Genomic DNA, 13,312 nt, shown 5'->3' with positions numbered 1-13,312 from the left:
GGAAACAAGAGTGAACTCTCAGATACTATTTTAGCAATGAACAGACTCTTAGCCATTTAACAGCAGCAAGTGTATTGAATTCTTGAGAAGAACAAAGGAAGCATGACAAGTCAATACAAAATGATATTCTTCACCATGGGTTATTTTTGTTGTTTACATTTTTTTTAAAAAAAATATTACTTGACTGTAGCCAAGAACTGCACTTAAATCATTATAAGGTAAACATTGCATCTATATATAAACAGAGTATGAAGGAAGGGGATAAAGGAAATTGACCTTAAAGAGCAGCCATACATATCTTAAAAGCTCACAACAGGAGAAGAAGCAATCACAGACACCTTGAATCAGCAAAGGTTTTAATCAGCTGAAGAACCCAAGAAGATCAAAGCTCCCCATCAAGTATGTAACAACATGAGTTCTCAAATTTTGGCAATTCTAAAAGCACTCTGTACCCATCACTGGCTCAACACAACATACACCGAGTGCATATGCATGCCAGACCCCAACAAGCCAACATTGTATTTGCATTTACCTAAATCTCTAAAGCATTTGCTATAGGTTGTGTGGGAAGCATAGTGCTACATTCACATATGTCTCTCTGCATACTAAAGCACAGCACAACCCATGAACAACAGCCCACTCTTCCCGTAGGCCACTTACTATGGAATTCTGTAGTTGCAAGCAATATTCTTCTGTATTCTTCAGTGTGTTTAACTGCTGCTTCCTTCTTAATACTTTTGCTGTCACTTTGCTCCACACAAATTAAATTGGCCTTGACTGGACCTGCTTCTGTTCTGGTTTGTTTGTAAATAAAAACCAGGCACCAAACAACAGCTTTGAACAGCTAGAATACCATTCCAAATGGCCATCTTTATGCTAGTCAGAATAAATTTTTGTTGTTCCAATCTCAATTTAGAGCCTTTGCTTGACTTTTGCATGTGTTTGATTTTGAAGGCAAAACTATCATTATGAATCAGGCTGTTCAGAGGTTGAAATATTTCCCACATACCCAATAAATAGACTCTATAAAATCATTTAAGGCCATTATCCTCAAAGGAGGGAGGAGAAAAGTGTTCTTTTTGTTTTCTTTTTTAAAAAAATAAATTTTGGTGCAGCAATGGCAGGAGCCTTTAATAGAAGAAAAGGTAACTGAAAATCTGTGGCTAGGTATGAAATGAAGAAAGCGAAAAAGCATTGCCTCCAATGTATGCGTATGTTAATGTGGAGTCAAAGCAATATTTTTACAATAGTCTTCACCTTTTGAATTGTAATGATACTTTATCAGAAGAATGAGCACCCCCCCCCAAAAAAAAACCACTGGAGAGAAATGGGAGAAAATACAGAGCAATCAGTTGGCAATCTGGCCTAGAGATTTACAAGGTGAAAATTCCAGATAGAATAGAAACTATGGGAAATCTATTTTTATTGTGTTTAGTACTGTGGAAATTAACAGCATTAAATTTAAATATGTGCCCAGTTAACATGATGAAATACTAGGCTAGTATAATTTGATAGAGCTTTACTAGAATAAACTAAATAAAATACTTATTACCAAAAACATCTTTAGTGGCAACAGGTATAATGGTATGAATTACATCCAGGTGTCTCTCTATATCAAACAATAAAAAAAAGAAAATTTTAATATTAAAGTCCACAAAGCTATTTAAACTTTATGAATGACTCTAATTAGAATTTAAAATGTAGAACTGTAATAATTGTCAGCAACTTTGAAGTTATGATGGTATAAGTTGATTTAAAAAATCTTAACTGTGAAAACAATACAAGGGAATACAAAGGCAATCAGAAATCATAAAAATGAATTCATAAAACTAAGATCTCAAACCCATACACCAGTTATATGGTTATGAATTTAAATAAGCATAAGATTAAAACATTTAATGCCATAAAGAATAAACTAATTACTAAAAGCCAGAAAAGGACTGCAACACATAATTATAAATCTTAACATGGTAGTATATTGTTGCATGATATTTGATTGGGAATATGGAACGTCCAGCAGCTTTCAAACATATTTATTGGAGAAGATAGTGCTATCATGATAAGCTCTGAATTTAACATAGCACTTCTTCTGACTTTTATAAGTAACAGTAAACAAGTGACAATGATTAATTAGCCAGAGTGTAGATAAATAGTCCTTCTATGAACATCCATAGGTTGGAAAGCCCTTGCTTGACTACAAGAGTACTCCACCTAAGCCTATGAAGAAGAGGTAGGTGGGTAGCTATAACCAGGCCCTTTCAGTGTTGTACAGCACTCTTCTTTTGAAATGTAGTCTTCACTTTTCCCCAGAAAACATTATTGTTTTTCCCCTTAGGTCTTTTTTAATTGAAAAGGATATTTTTGGACTTTGTTTTATGACATTTCTGCTGCTTCTATACATTTTTTTATGTTGTATTCAGATTTATGATTTTTAGCTTTAGTCTCAGCTACTTTTCTCCAATAAACTGCCCTGACCATTTTAACTCCATTGTATGCAGTTCAATATAGCTCTGACTGCCAAATTCTACTTCACAAGAATGTTAGCATTTTTTTAAAAAAAAATCAAATTATACAAAATTAAAAAGAATATGCAAATATGGTTTGCATTTTTTAACTGTAGTAATTCCAAAATTCCTCAAGAGAACCATGCTGAACAGATCTTGCTGGAAATGGATTAAACATTCATACAATAGGCTACTTGCCAAGATTTGTATTTGAGCAGCTGGTTATACATGTGGCAAAACTCCCAGAAGCTGAGGTGAGCAGCCCACCCGTTCTAAACTCAACTTTCAGAAGAATTATCTTTACAGAAGGACATCTCATATGAGATCTTCTAACAAACCTCAATTATATTTTTGATAATTGAGCATTTCTAAAATTTAACATCCTGCCTTTTCCCTCTCTGGTCATAAACTCGCACACCAAACTTTCAGGAAATTTTTTTATTGGGAAAATGCAGTTCTCACAATGCCGTTGTTCATAAGGAAGAGCCCCTAGACATATTTGCAACTACAGTAGTCTTGGTTGGTAGCAGTCATGTTGTGAAAATATACCCTGACCACAATTTGTCACCACAAATTTTAGTGTTCAGTTTAAGAAATTAAAACTATTTCAAGAAATGTTCCGTTGTGATGTGTAATTAGCTCTGCTGCGTATTTGGCCTACTATTATTGTATTATAAATACTGCGCAAGGCCACTGATATTTAAAGCATTGATTAAATTGTGTCTCTTTATACCAGGCATATGTAGTTGTCCTAATACAAACCAAGTTCACTTTGTCACATTCTGTGGCTCTCCAATGGGCAATCTTTTTACTTCATCAATGCGATTCTTGTGAATCTGGAAGGCTGGAGTCACCCAATGACCACAGGAACACTGCTCACCATGCCAGTGAAAAGAACCCAACTTTGATGTACATTTTGGGCACAGGAGCTACAAGAGAATCAGAGAGAAGGGACAGTTGATAGTCTATCTGGCCTTTTGCCTTTAAAAAACAAGCATGGAACATGTGGAACTCTTCACTTTGAAACTTTTTGTGAATTAGATTAAGAACTTGGCCTCCTTTTTTTTACTGCCCTATTTCCCAAACCCTGTACTCCTAGGTATCTCTTCTTGTAAGTGCACACAATAACATGTGACCTTTAGAAGACCATTTAAAGAAAAAAAAACAATACCGTATGCTTCTTCTCACAATTTGCTTTGGTTCCTGATTTTAAAACATCCTATCCCAACCCCCTTGACAGCATTCATTTTTTCCCTGATACCGCCCACCTCTTCCTGGTCTCTTTTAAAAACTTTAGAAAATGTTTCCTCCATCTGGCATTCTCTTAAAATCTGCTCTTATGCTCAAGATCTCAGAATTCCCTTTTGTTGAATTTTTCTCTCTCAGTTTCTTATTCACTACCCAATCTATACAGGCTTCATATCTTCTACCAATACTGCACTTCTTTCTAGGCCCATGTGTCACATATGACTTTTCAACTTTTCATTTTTTCCAAAAGCCACATGGTTTGTTTCCTTGAGAAAAATGAATATATTTTTGATTTGATGTTTAAATACTGAAGGAAAAGGTGCCATAGGATAATCCAAAATACACACAGAGAGAGAGAGAGAGAGAGAAAGACAGAAAAAGAGAGAGAGAGAGAGAGAGAGAGAGAGAGAGAGAGAGAGAGAGAGAGAGAGAGAGAGAGAGAGAGAGAGAGAGAGAGAGAGAGAGAGAGAGAGATGTATATTGTATGTATACACAGACACACACAACAACCCAACATCCTGATATAATAAAGGAGGGGGGCTATATTTCAATAAAATGTCTTGATCTATCTTTTCTTTTTACTGAACTTAGTTTACTAGTTAATTTTCCATGAAGGAATATAGAATAACCTATCCATATACTGTATATACTGGTAGATTCCACATGTTTACAATATTTTGTCACCTATAATACAACTATCAGTGGGCAGTAATGTTGTTCCTTTGTTCAGTAATACTTTTCATTGTGGTTTTATAATAGATACAACTCTATGATTCTATTGCTGCAATTCCCTTTGTTCTGATATTGTTTCATTTAATATTAATAGCCTAGGTATTTATTCTTTTAAGAGGCTGCTCTAAAACAATCAAGGTGTTAATTTTTCAAAACCAAGAATAACTTCCTTTCCAGTTGACCTAAAGTAAGGGAATTATAAAATTTTATTATGAAAAAGGTTTCTCCCCCCTCCCTTAGCTACATGATAGCACTGACTTTTATATCAATTATCTCTTTTTTAAATAATTCTTGTTGAAATAATTCTTATTCACTCAGAAATTTTTGTAGGATTTGGTCTCTCTTCATTTTTTTCTTTTTTTCCCATTCCAAAGGTTTCTTCAAGACTTTAGCAAACCTCTTTTGTAAATACAGTAAAAAGTCATTATCTAGGTCATTCTCTTGGCTTATTATTTGTAATTCCACTTTGATTTTCAAAGTTTTAACCTACTTCTTTTGTGCCTCCAATAGAAAGTCATTGTCAGAATCCTTCTATTATCTAATGTTTCTGCTTTAACTGCCTTCCCTATCTTATAATCTATCCTTTTTTGTTACTCAGTATTTCTGGTTATACAATTTCTGCATCAGGTAAAATTTGTTTTGTATCTTCCATTCCTTCATTAGCATTCATAGAAGTAGACATCATTGGTGGCATCGCTGACAATATAGCTACTAATTTCTGACCCTACATATCAATTATATCTCTGAAGAATTCACATTTTTGCGTTAAACAAAGGACAGCCAGAAAAGAAAGCAAAATCTTTCCATCCATTAATTTCATGCAGTAAATTACTGCCATAAAATGAATTGGAAACAATTTTACCTTGAGGAAATCTGCTGCAATGCTGCATCTTCTATACAGACAACGTAGCAAAAGATCTGGTGTTTTTACAAGCTTTCACAATACCACAATGCCTCAAAACAGTTTATTCTCTCTGAATAAATTTAGTGATCATTTATCAGTTACTCTACATGGTCTACATGCTCTAGTTAGCATATACAGATTGAATATGAACGTTGGGGCCAGAGCAATGCATGTATCAATGCAGCTTCAATTCTACTGTGGATCATGAATTAAGTTAGGGAGGGTTCACTTCAACATGGCCCATAACTTCTGCTGCCAAACTGGTCAGAAAGCCGAACAGAGAGCATGAACCGTATCAGGGAAGGATAGATAATTCCTTTTCCTAACATAAGACAACCTTTGGCAGTCTTACCTGGATAAGGAGTTAAACATACTTCCCTCCTTCTAGTATGCAAGCTACAGGTGCTTTCCCCATATTCAAATTATTTAACATATATATCAACATTTAAATAGGTCACAGTCTTTGCTCAGCTTTTATCAAAGCAGCAACTATTATTTTGAACCTTCTTCAAAATAAAATAAAAAATCAGATTCTTTTCCTCACCTGTCCTTCCAACACTCCTAATAGTGCTGCCTCCATCCACTGCACTGGCTCAATAAAGTAAGACGTACATTTTGATTGACCTGCATGGCCTAAAGGTCCAGGCTCTGAAACTTTTTTGTGGACAAATGCTACAGGTCCTTTGCCTTCATCATGGGGCAAAATGCTCGAACTTCGGAACAGCAAGCGCCTGTTTATCAGAAAGAAAAGAGCACAAAGTCATTTAAAAGGATACCCAAACAGCATTGCTCCCTGGCATCTGCATTTGTTTTTACTTATTAGAACAAATGAGGTGGAAAAGAAACATAATAATCCTCGACTTACAACAGTTCGTTTACTGACCATTCGAAGTTACAACAGCACTGGAAAGAGTGACTTATGACTGTTTTTCATACTTATGACCATTGCAGCATCCCCAGGGTCACTTGATTTACCTTCAAATGTTTCACAACTGGTTCATATTTATGACCGTTGCAGTGTCCCAGGGTCACGTGAATCACCTTTTGTGACCTTCTGACAAGAAAAGTCAATGAGGAAGTCAGATTCACTTAACAACGGTGTTACTAATTTAACAGCTGGAGTGATTCACTTAACAAATATAGCAAGGAAAGTCGTAAACCAGGGCAAAACTCACTTAACAAATTTTCCACTAACTTTCCATAAATTATGACATTCAGCACTGATATACTACAGAGAACAAGCAGGACCTGATTACAGAAAACCTGTGTCTTTTATAACCAGATCATTACTACTTTAGGATTGAATTCTAACCAACCCAGTCTTCAACATTTCCACAAACATCCATTTAACAATAGTTTCTTGCAATGTAAACTACCCTTTTAGAAGCTACTGTATCTAACCACAGACAACACTTATCGTGTATGATAAGAAAAAAAAAGTTGCAAGCAAAAATGACATTTTTTTCAATAAATCTGTAAGTGAACAAAAGCTGACACAACTCCACAATTTGGTACAAATTTAAACATTACAATTTTCTGCAAAAAAAAAAAATCTGCTAAAATTGCCCCAAACTGGTAAGATCCACAAAACAGAACCAATGGATCACTATAAGTAAATTACAATCTAAATTGGAATAATTGTCCATAGTACACCATGGATTTATTTTATTGATTGATTTATTTGTATCCCACCTTTATTATTTTTATAAATAGCTCAAGGGGAAGACATACCTAATATTCCTTCCTCCTCCCCTTTTTCCCCACAACAACTCTGTGAGTTGGGTTGGGGTGAAAGAGAGTGATTAGTTAAGCCTGATAAGACAATTCACCATCTAAAGTCAGCAGAAGAAAATCTTAATAACATTTAGAAACAGTGATTTGGACTGAGGACACAATCACTGAGCTTTATAGGCTACACAGCATTCTTTTGAAGAAAATTTTAAGTATTGGGGTGACTCGATTATGCTTTGGGGTTGCATCACAACTAATGATAAAATATTGTACATATGAGGAAGAAATGGATTCTACTAAGTATCAATATATTCTAGAAGTCAGAGCAGAGGCCAGCGGTCAATGAAAAAACTGAAGCAGAAAAGAGATTGGCTATTTCAACTGTTAGGGATATAATCTAATGGTTGGGTTGGCAATAAATAAATCATGTAACAATGCTGTACCTGTTTCTTTAAATCATACTGTAAAATGTGATTGGTTGCTGTTTTCCTCAATCAGCCATAAGAGGGAGCCAGAGTGACTGTTAGCTCTCTGTTTTGTTAGACGCTGGGCTGATCTGATCTGAGTGTGTTGGAAGCTGGCTGTCAGAAAGTGCCGTGAGCTATTGTAAGTTTTGCAACTGCTAGCAAACTTTGAGTACTGAACTGATTATATGATACCGGACTATGTTATTTGGATTATCCCTTAACTGAAAGACATTGATGACTGACTGTCTTATCCGTGTATGACTTGGACTGTTTGATGGACTCTGATACCTCTATTTCCACGAAAGTAAAAGCCTATTTAAACTGCAGTGTCTCTGTATGCTGGTTTGTGTGTTCTCCAACACAACGCTCACAACGCTTCTCTGAACGCACTCGCTCTCCCAACAGGGAGCTTACCTAACATCAACCAAACATCAGTTTGAAACATATCTTTAAATCAACCATGAAATATCCATAAAAAAGAAAGATAAAATGAAGAGGGGGGGAAGGAACATAAATAATGGCTTTCACAACCCCAGACTTGCATACTGTATCTATAGGGAGTTCTATTTGCAGAAGTATGTTTATATCATATAAGAGTTGTGTCAACTGCTATTCACCTAGGGATTCACTGAAACATACACTCTGACCCAAATTTTTGCGTGCAACTGCATCAGCTGTAAAGCTTTCTCAAAAAGTCCTTTTGCCTAGACTATGATTAATTCAACATTTAGTCTGTTTAAATCCCCAAGCAATTTAACTGCATTTAGAGTTAGCCCCTTGGTTGCAAAAGTGTTAGTGCTCGGAAAATTGCTATAAACTGATCTCATAAGATACTATTCAATAAATGCCCCTCTGGAGCCACATACCTGCACTTCCTGCACCTGTAAAGAATGTCATGATTTGGGATTTGATGTACTGTGTTTGGATCAATTGCGAAGACATGACCAGGCAAGCCTTCTGTCTCTGAAATCCAGAAACAACAAGGAGTTTATATACTTATAATAAAGCATCTCTGAAAGTTTAGAGCACTTCTTTAATGCAGATATTTACAGGTAGTCCTAATAGCAATATCCCCATAGAAGTATACAATAAAACACATCTTAAAAGGATGGTTTAAAGCTGCATCAATTTATCCCAAGAGGGCTTTGAAAGAACTAATATAGCTAAAATCTCCCAAGTAAGATTTTAGCCTTTATTAAAATAAGTCCACCAGGGTAACTATAACATTTCCAATTCAATATTCAGATACCAATTTTATGAGAATGCAGGGAGAGAAAAATCACATAAAAATGTAATTAGTCATGTTTGCCCATGAAAAAAAAAATAGAAACAGGAGCAACACTGTAATACATATATATTAGGTTCAAGAGAAGGTGAGAAAACATTTTGAATTTGTACAAAAAAAGTACAGATGAATTAAAGAGAATTTTTTTTGCCACAGAACCATAAACTTTAGGTTGTCTAGAGGCAATGACTATTCCATTGACAAGCCCAATAATTCCAGGCAATAATTTAAGAATTTGCCTTTCTGGATAAATTTTGCTTTAATACCAACCAGTTTAGAATCCTCAAAATTTTAATGCCTAATCATTAGTTCTTTTCTTGTGAAAAAAGGTGATAAAAATGCAGTGAATCTGATTAGTTTAGTTCTTTTGTAACATTGCATAACACATAATGTTCAACATAAAAATATGGAAAGGTATACAAAAAAATTTCTTATTATTTTCAATATCAGTATTATTATTTTTCCTTTTATACAACTGCTTTTTCAGAAGATTATTTTCCTCTCACTAGTCTATTATGCAGCCTAATTTGAATAACATAATAGTGGTATCAAGATTATGAATAACTTACAGATATATGATTTAGAATCTAGTAATTGATATATATATATATATATACATATTACTATAAAAATCTGCACATCTCCATTGACAAAAAAAAGGCAAACATAGTTTTACTTAATTCTTGCCCAATCTGAGTACATAAAGAAGGAAGGTAGTCTTCGATTTAAGACCATTTGCTTAGCAACTATTTGAAGTTATGATGGTACAAAAAAAAGTGACTTACAACCGGTCTTCCCACTTGGGATCATCACAGTATCCCAATTGTCATGTGATCAAACTTCAGGTGCCTGGCAACCAGCATATATTTTATGGTGGTGCAGAGTCCTGGGGTCATTTGCGACCTTCCCAACTGGCTTCTGACAAGCAAAGTCAGTGTGGGAAGCTGAATTCGCTTAATGACCATGTGATTTATTTAATGACTGATGATACACTTAATCATGGCAAAAAGTATTAAAAGTGCAAGCACCTCCCTTAATGACTGTCTTGCTAAGTGATGAAAGTTCCAGTCTCAATTGTGATCATAAGTTGAGGACTACCTATGCATATATATCAAAGAGATACAAATTAAAGTCTAAAACTTTACATATCAAAATGTCTTCATTTTTATTTTGTATTTGAATGGCAGAAATTAAACATAGCAAGCCAAAACACTCTGCGTGCAACAAACAGAATGTAAACAGAATGCTATCCTCCAAGGACAAGAATGAAAAAGATAAATACCATAGACAGTAAAAATGCTCAAGATGACAGGATGAATGAACAGAGGACAGGACTGTGTGGCTTATTACCAGTCCCTACAATATTGATGCTCAATATGAAAATGTTAGTTGAAAAACATGATGGTAGAAAAATCAAGAAGACAGACTAGCAGAAGGGACAAAAATGCCATCATTGGGCTTAAAAATAATTATTGATTTATAGTTCAATCAAAGACAAATGCATTTTTGCATTCTGTGTATTAATTCTCAGATACTCAGTTGTATCTCTGGATGTCTTCAACTATCCCCCCAAATCCTTGAGTATCTAAACACATGAGATAAGTTTAGCTAATCAGTAAAGGTCATGTCTGTTAAGCAGGCTCTGCCATCAAATATAAAAAAGATGGAGGGAAAAATGTACAAATAATATAGGAGCCACTATTGATCTTTATATAATTTCTTTTAATGCACTTGTCAGAGGCTAATTTTTGCTAGGATGGGCATGAACAAGAAATATGAAAGATACAACATAGCTAATATTGTACATTATTAGCTTTCTTACAGATATTGGGATGTTTCATAGAGGTAGTAAACATGTTAACTATCTTTCAGAATTGAAGTTTCTTCAGATAAACTATCTATAATATAATTAACATACTGAACAGAAAGGCTATTACAGTTCTGCTTACTGCCAACATTAAAAGGATCTTGGCTAGCAAAATATAGCAATAAAAGTAGTTTAATGTAAATAGCACAACATCTAAGCAATGGGGTATATATATTGTAATTTCTATTTGTCTTACCAGGACAGTTCTCTGTAAGGTTTTTCAAACGATACTGTTTATAAATAGTATTGCTAACATCAAACTTACAACCCATTTTTTCATAGAGTTGCAGCTGCCACTCAAAGCCTTCATTCATCCTAGAACAAATCAAAAGAAAACTTATAGATCAGAGAATGTGTATTTTAACCTTCAGGAGAAAACACTTTTGCCAAAGAAAAAATAAATCATACTTAGCATCAGGTTTGATGGCTTGAACAAAGGCATAGGCCTCTTGAAAAGTAAGGTGATTAGTTTTCATTAAATAGGCAGTCACGATAGCAACACTTCGACTAACTCCAGCATGACTGGAAAAAAGAACAGGAAGATGTAGTAAAGTATTGTTTCCCTTATATATACCACAAAATACATCATTACTGCTTTTATGCTGTTTTTCATAATCCATTTTTATTCAGGATCAGGAAGCAGAAAGCTGGGCACACATCCTTCATCTCATTTTTGACAGCTGCATTAATATAATGCTACAGAATCAGGGAATCTAATCTTTCTACAATTCCCGCTAGACTGCTTGGATGCAAAACAATTATTATGTATCCTGATTATCATGAAATCTCCCACTATTCAACCCTAGCACATTTTTGACATTACATGACAGGAAGTTTCAGGTTGGTCTTTACTGTAATGCTTGGATGATGACAATTCTACACTAACAATAGTTTCTTCCCGTGTTCTGAACAAAAAATAAGCCCCTTAGAGTGTAACAGAAACAACAGTGTGCCATTTAATCTTATGTAAATTGGGGCAATTTAGCATTTGTCATCAATCTATCAGTGATCATAATAAAAAGAAACTAACATTCCACATTCAAATACATTTTATTGATCAGCAATTATATTAATCAGTGTTGGGCAGAACTTTTTAAAGCATGTTTTCAGAACTTTTTCTGACAAAAGGAACTTACCACAAGCTAATATAGAATTTCCCTAAAAGTTGACAGGGGAGAAGGCAAAAATAAAAATTCAGGAATGTCAGCAACTTAAAAACCATCCTGTTGTCTGGGTTCACAAATCACAATAAGCCTTCATAAGATTAGCTTGTGTGTTGTTGTTTTTTACCAAGAAAGAAATATGAAATCAATTACTGTGAATTTGGTAGAGGACAGGAAGGCCTGGAGGAACCTTGTCCATGGGGTCACAATGAGTTCGCAACTAACAACAACTGTGAATTTTAAATATGGTTTCTTACACCTTGAGAGTGTTTGCACACTCGGCAATAATTCTCTGCAAGTGCACTGCAGAATTTTTAAAGCCTCCTCACCTCCGTGCAACCTTTTAACTTAGGTTAGACTTACAAATATTTCAAAAACTCTTTAACCCAGATATTACACACCATTAGGCTAAAAGGAATACATAAAACGGCAGCTATTGTCAGCTCAAACACGGCTAACTCCAAAGCTCAAATAGAGCGGGCGGGGCTTTAATTATGACGTAACAAAGACAATTTGGGAGGTTTCCTACGGAAGGCGCGGAAAGCGTGGGCTGTCTACACGGCAATTAGTGGCTAAATAGACGATCCGCGGGGAAACGTAGTATTTGAACTCGTTAAGTATTAAAAAAAAACCTAAATCCGATTGACACATTTATACTCTTAAGGAGGGCAGAAATGTTCTTCTATCCCTTAAGAAGCCCAGGCTGGTTCTTAATAGCTGCACTATAATCAAGGATTTCTCTATCCTTGTTTCTGCTCCGAAAAGTTGCTCAAAGCTAGTATTAACAGATTAGCAGAGTTGGGCTGCTTGGGCAGGGGGTTGGACTAGATGACCTGCAAGGTCCTTTCCAACTGTTAACAGTAGAACAAGAACGTGGTTGGGGGCTTTTGCCGGTCAGTCCCAGGGTCATAGCCCACCCCGCCTCCCAAGCAGTCTCCTTAGGCCGGGGGCTCACCAGCGCACCAGGGCGCTTCCTCCGCCCTCCAGGACTTGGCTAAGAAAAGCCGCGCACTCGTCTAGGCGACTCAGCAGATCGCTCTGCGGCTGGTCCAGCGCCTGGACAAACAGCGTGCTTTCGAATCCCGCAAGCGCAGCGGCTCCGGGCGGCTCCGAGTCCACCTGCAGCAGCGCTGTGACGGCTGGCTTTCCGGAACCGTCTGCCGGGCCAAGATCGGCGCCGCTCAGATACAGCCGCGGAAGCACCGGCACCATGGCCTTGGCGCAGCTAGGAGGAAACGACGGAGGTTCCCGTTGCTCCGCCCTCCCTGATCGCCGCGCGGCCGGCGTGTGGCGGAGAATGCAAAAGATGGGCCCAGGGAAGCGGAGACTTCCAGTAGCGGAAACGACTTCTGAATCCCTTTAAAACAGTGGTCTCGAACCTTGGCAACTTTAAGACATGTGGACTTCAACT

General features: G+C 36.2%; 1 protein-coding gene across 2 annotated transcripts; it reads right to left on the bottom strand.

The window, feature by feature from the left end:
* Nucleotides 1–2,927: 2,927 nt before the first annotated feature.
* Nucleotides 2,928–13,172, bottom strand: DUSP12 (dual specificity phosphatase 12). 2 transcript variants are annotated; one of them, XM_014068784.2, is made up of 6 exons: nucleotides 12,857–13,172; nucleotides 11,147–11,260; nucleotides 10,935–11,053; nucleotides 8,453–8,549; nucleotides 5,933–6,119; nucleotides 2,928–3,433 (listed from the first exon to the last, which is right to left on the bottom strand). In XM_014068784.2, exons 1-6 carry the CDS (start codon nucleotides 13,111–13,113, stop codon nucleotides 3,272–3,274), a joined length of 936 nt encoding a protein of 311 aa, XP_013924259.1. In that variant the 5' UTR covers nucleotides 13,114–13,172; the 3' UTR covers nucleotides 2,928–3,271. The 2 variants fall into 2 exon arrangements, with proteins under 2 accessions (XP_013924259.1, XP_087572604.1); XM_087716478.1 differs by lacking the exon at nucleotides 12,857–13,172 and adding an exon at nucleotides 11,875–12,011.
* Nucleotides 13,173–13,312: the final 140 nt, after the last annotated feature.

Source organism: Thamnophis sirtalis, unplaced genomic scaffold (genome assembly GCF_051295495.1).
Source record: "Thamnophis sirtalis isolate CommonGarterSnake01/CBP01778 unplaced genomic scaffold, rThaSir2_p1.2 scaffold_5, whole genome shotgun sequence".
In the NCBI taxonomy this organism is placed as follows: Eukaryota; Metazoa; Chordata; class Lepidosauria; order Squamata; family Natricidae; genus Thamnophis; species Thamnophis sirtalis.
This window is presented reverse-complemented; position numbering and strand designations above follow the sequence as displayed.

What these genes read in the sequence shown, in the direction of transcription:
- DUSP12 (XM_014068784.2), bottom strand. Translation starts at nt 13,113, where the DNA reads ATGGTGCCGGTGCTTCCGCGGCTGTATCTGAGCGGCGCCGATCTTGGC. An exon ending in CCTTACAGAGAACTGTCCTG is followed by an intron (nt 8,550 to 10,934) that starts GTAAGACAAATA and finishes TCTGGATTTCAG; the next exon opens with AGACAGAAGGCTTGCCTGGT. An exon ending in TACAGGTGCAGGAAGTGCAG is followed by an intron (nt 6,120 to 8,452) that starts GTATGTGGCTCC and finishes TCTGATAAACAG; the next exon opens with GCGCTTGCTGTTCCGAAGTT.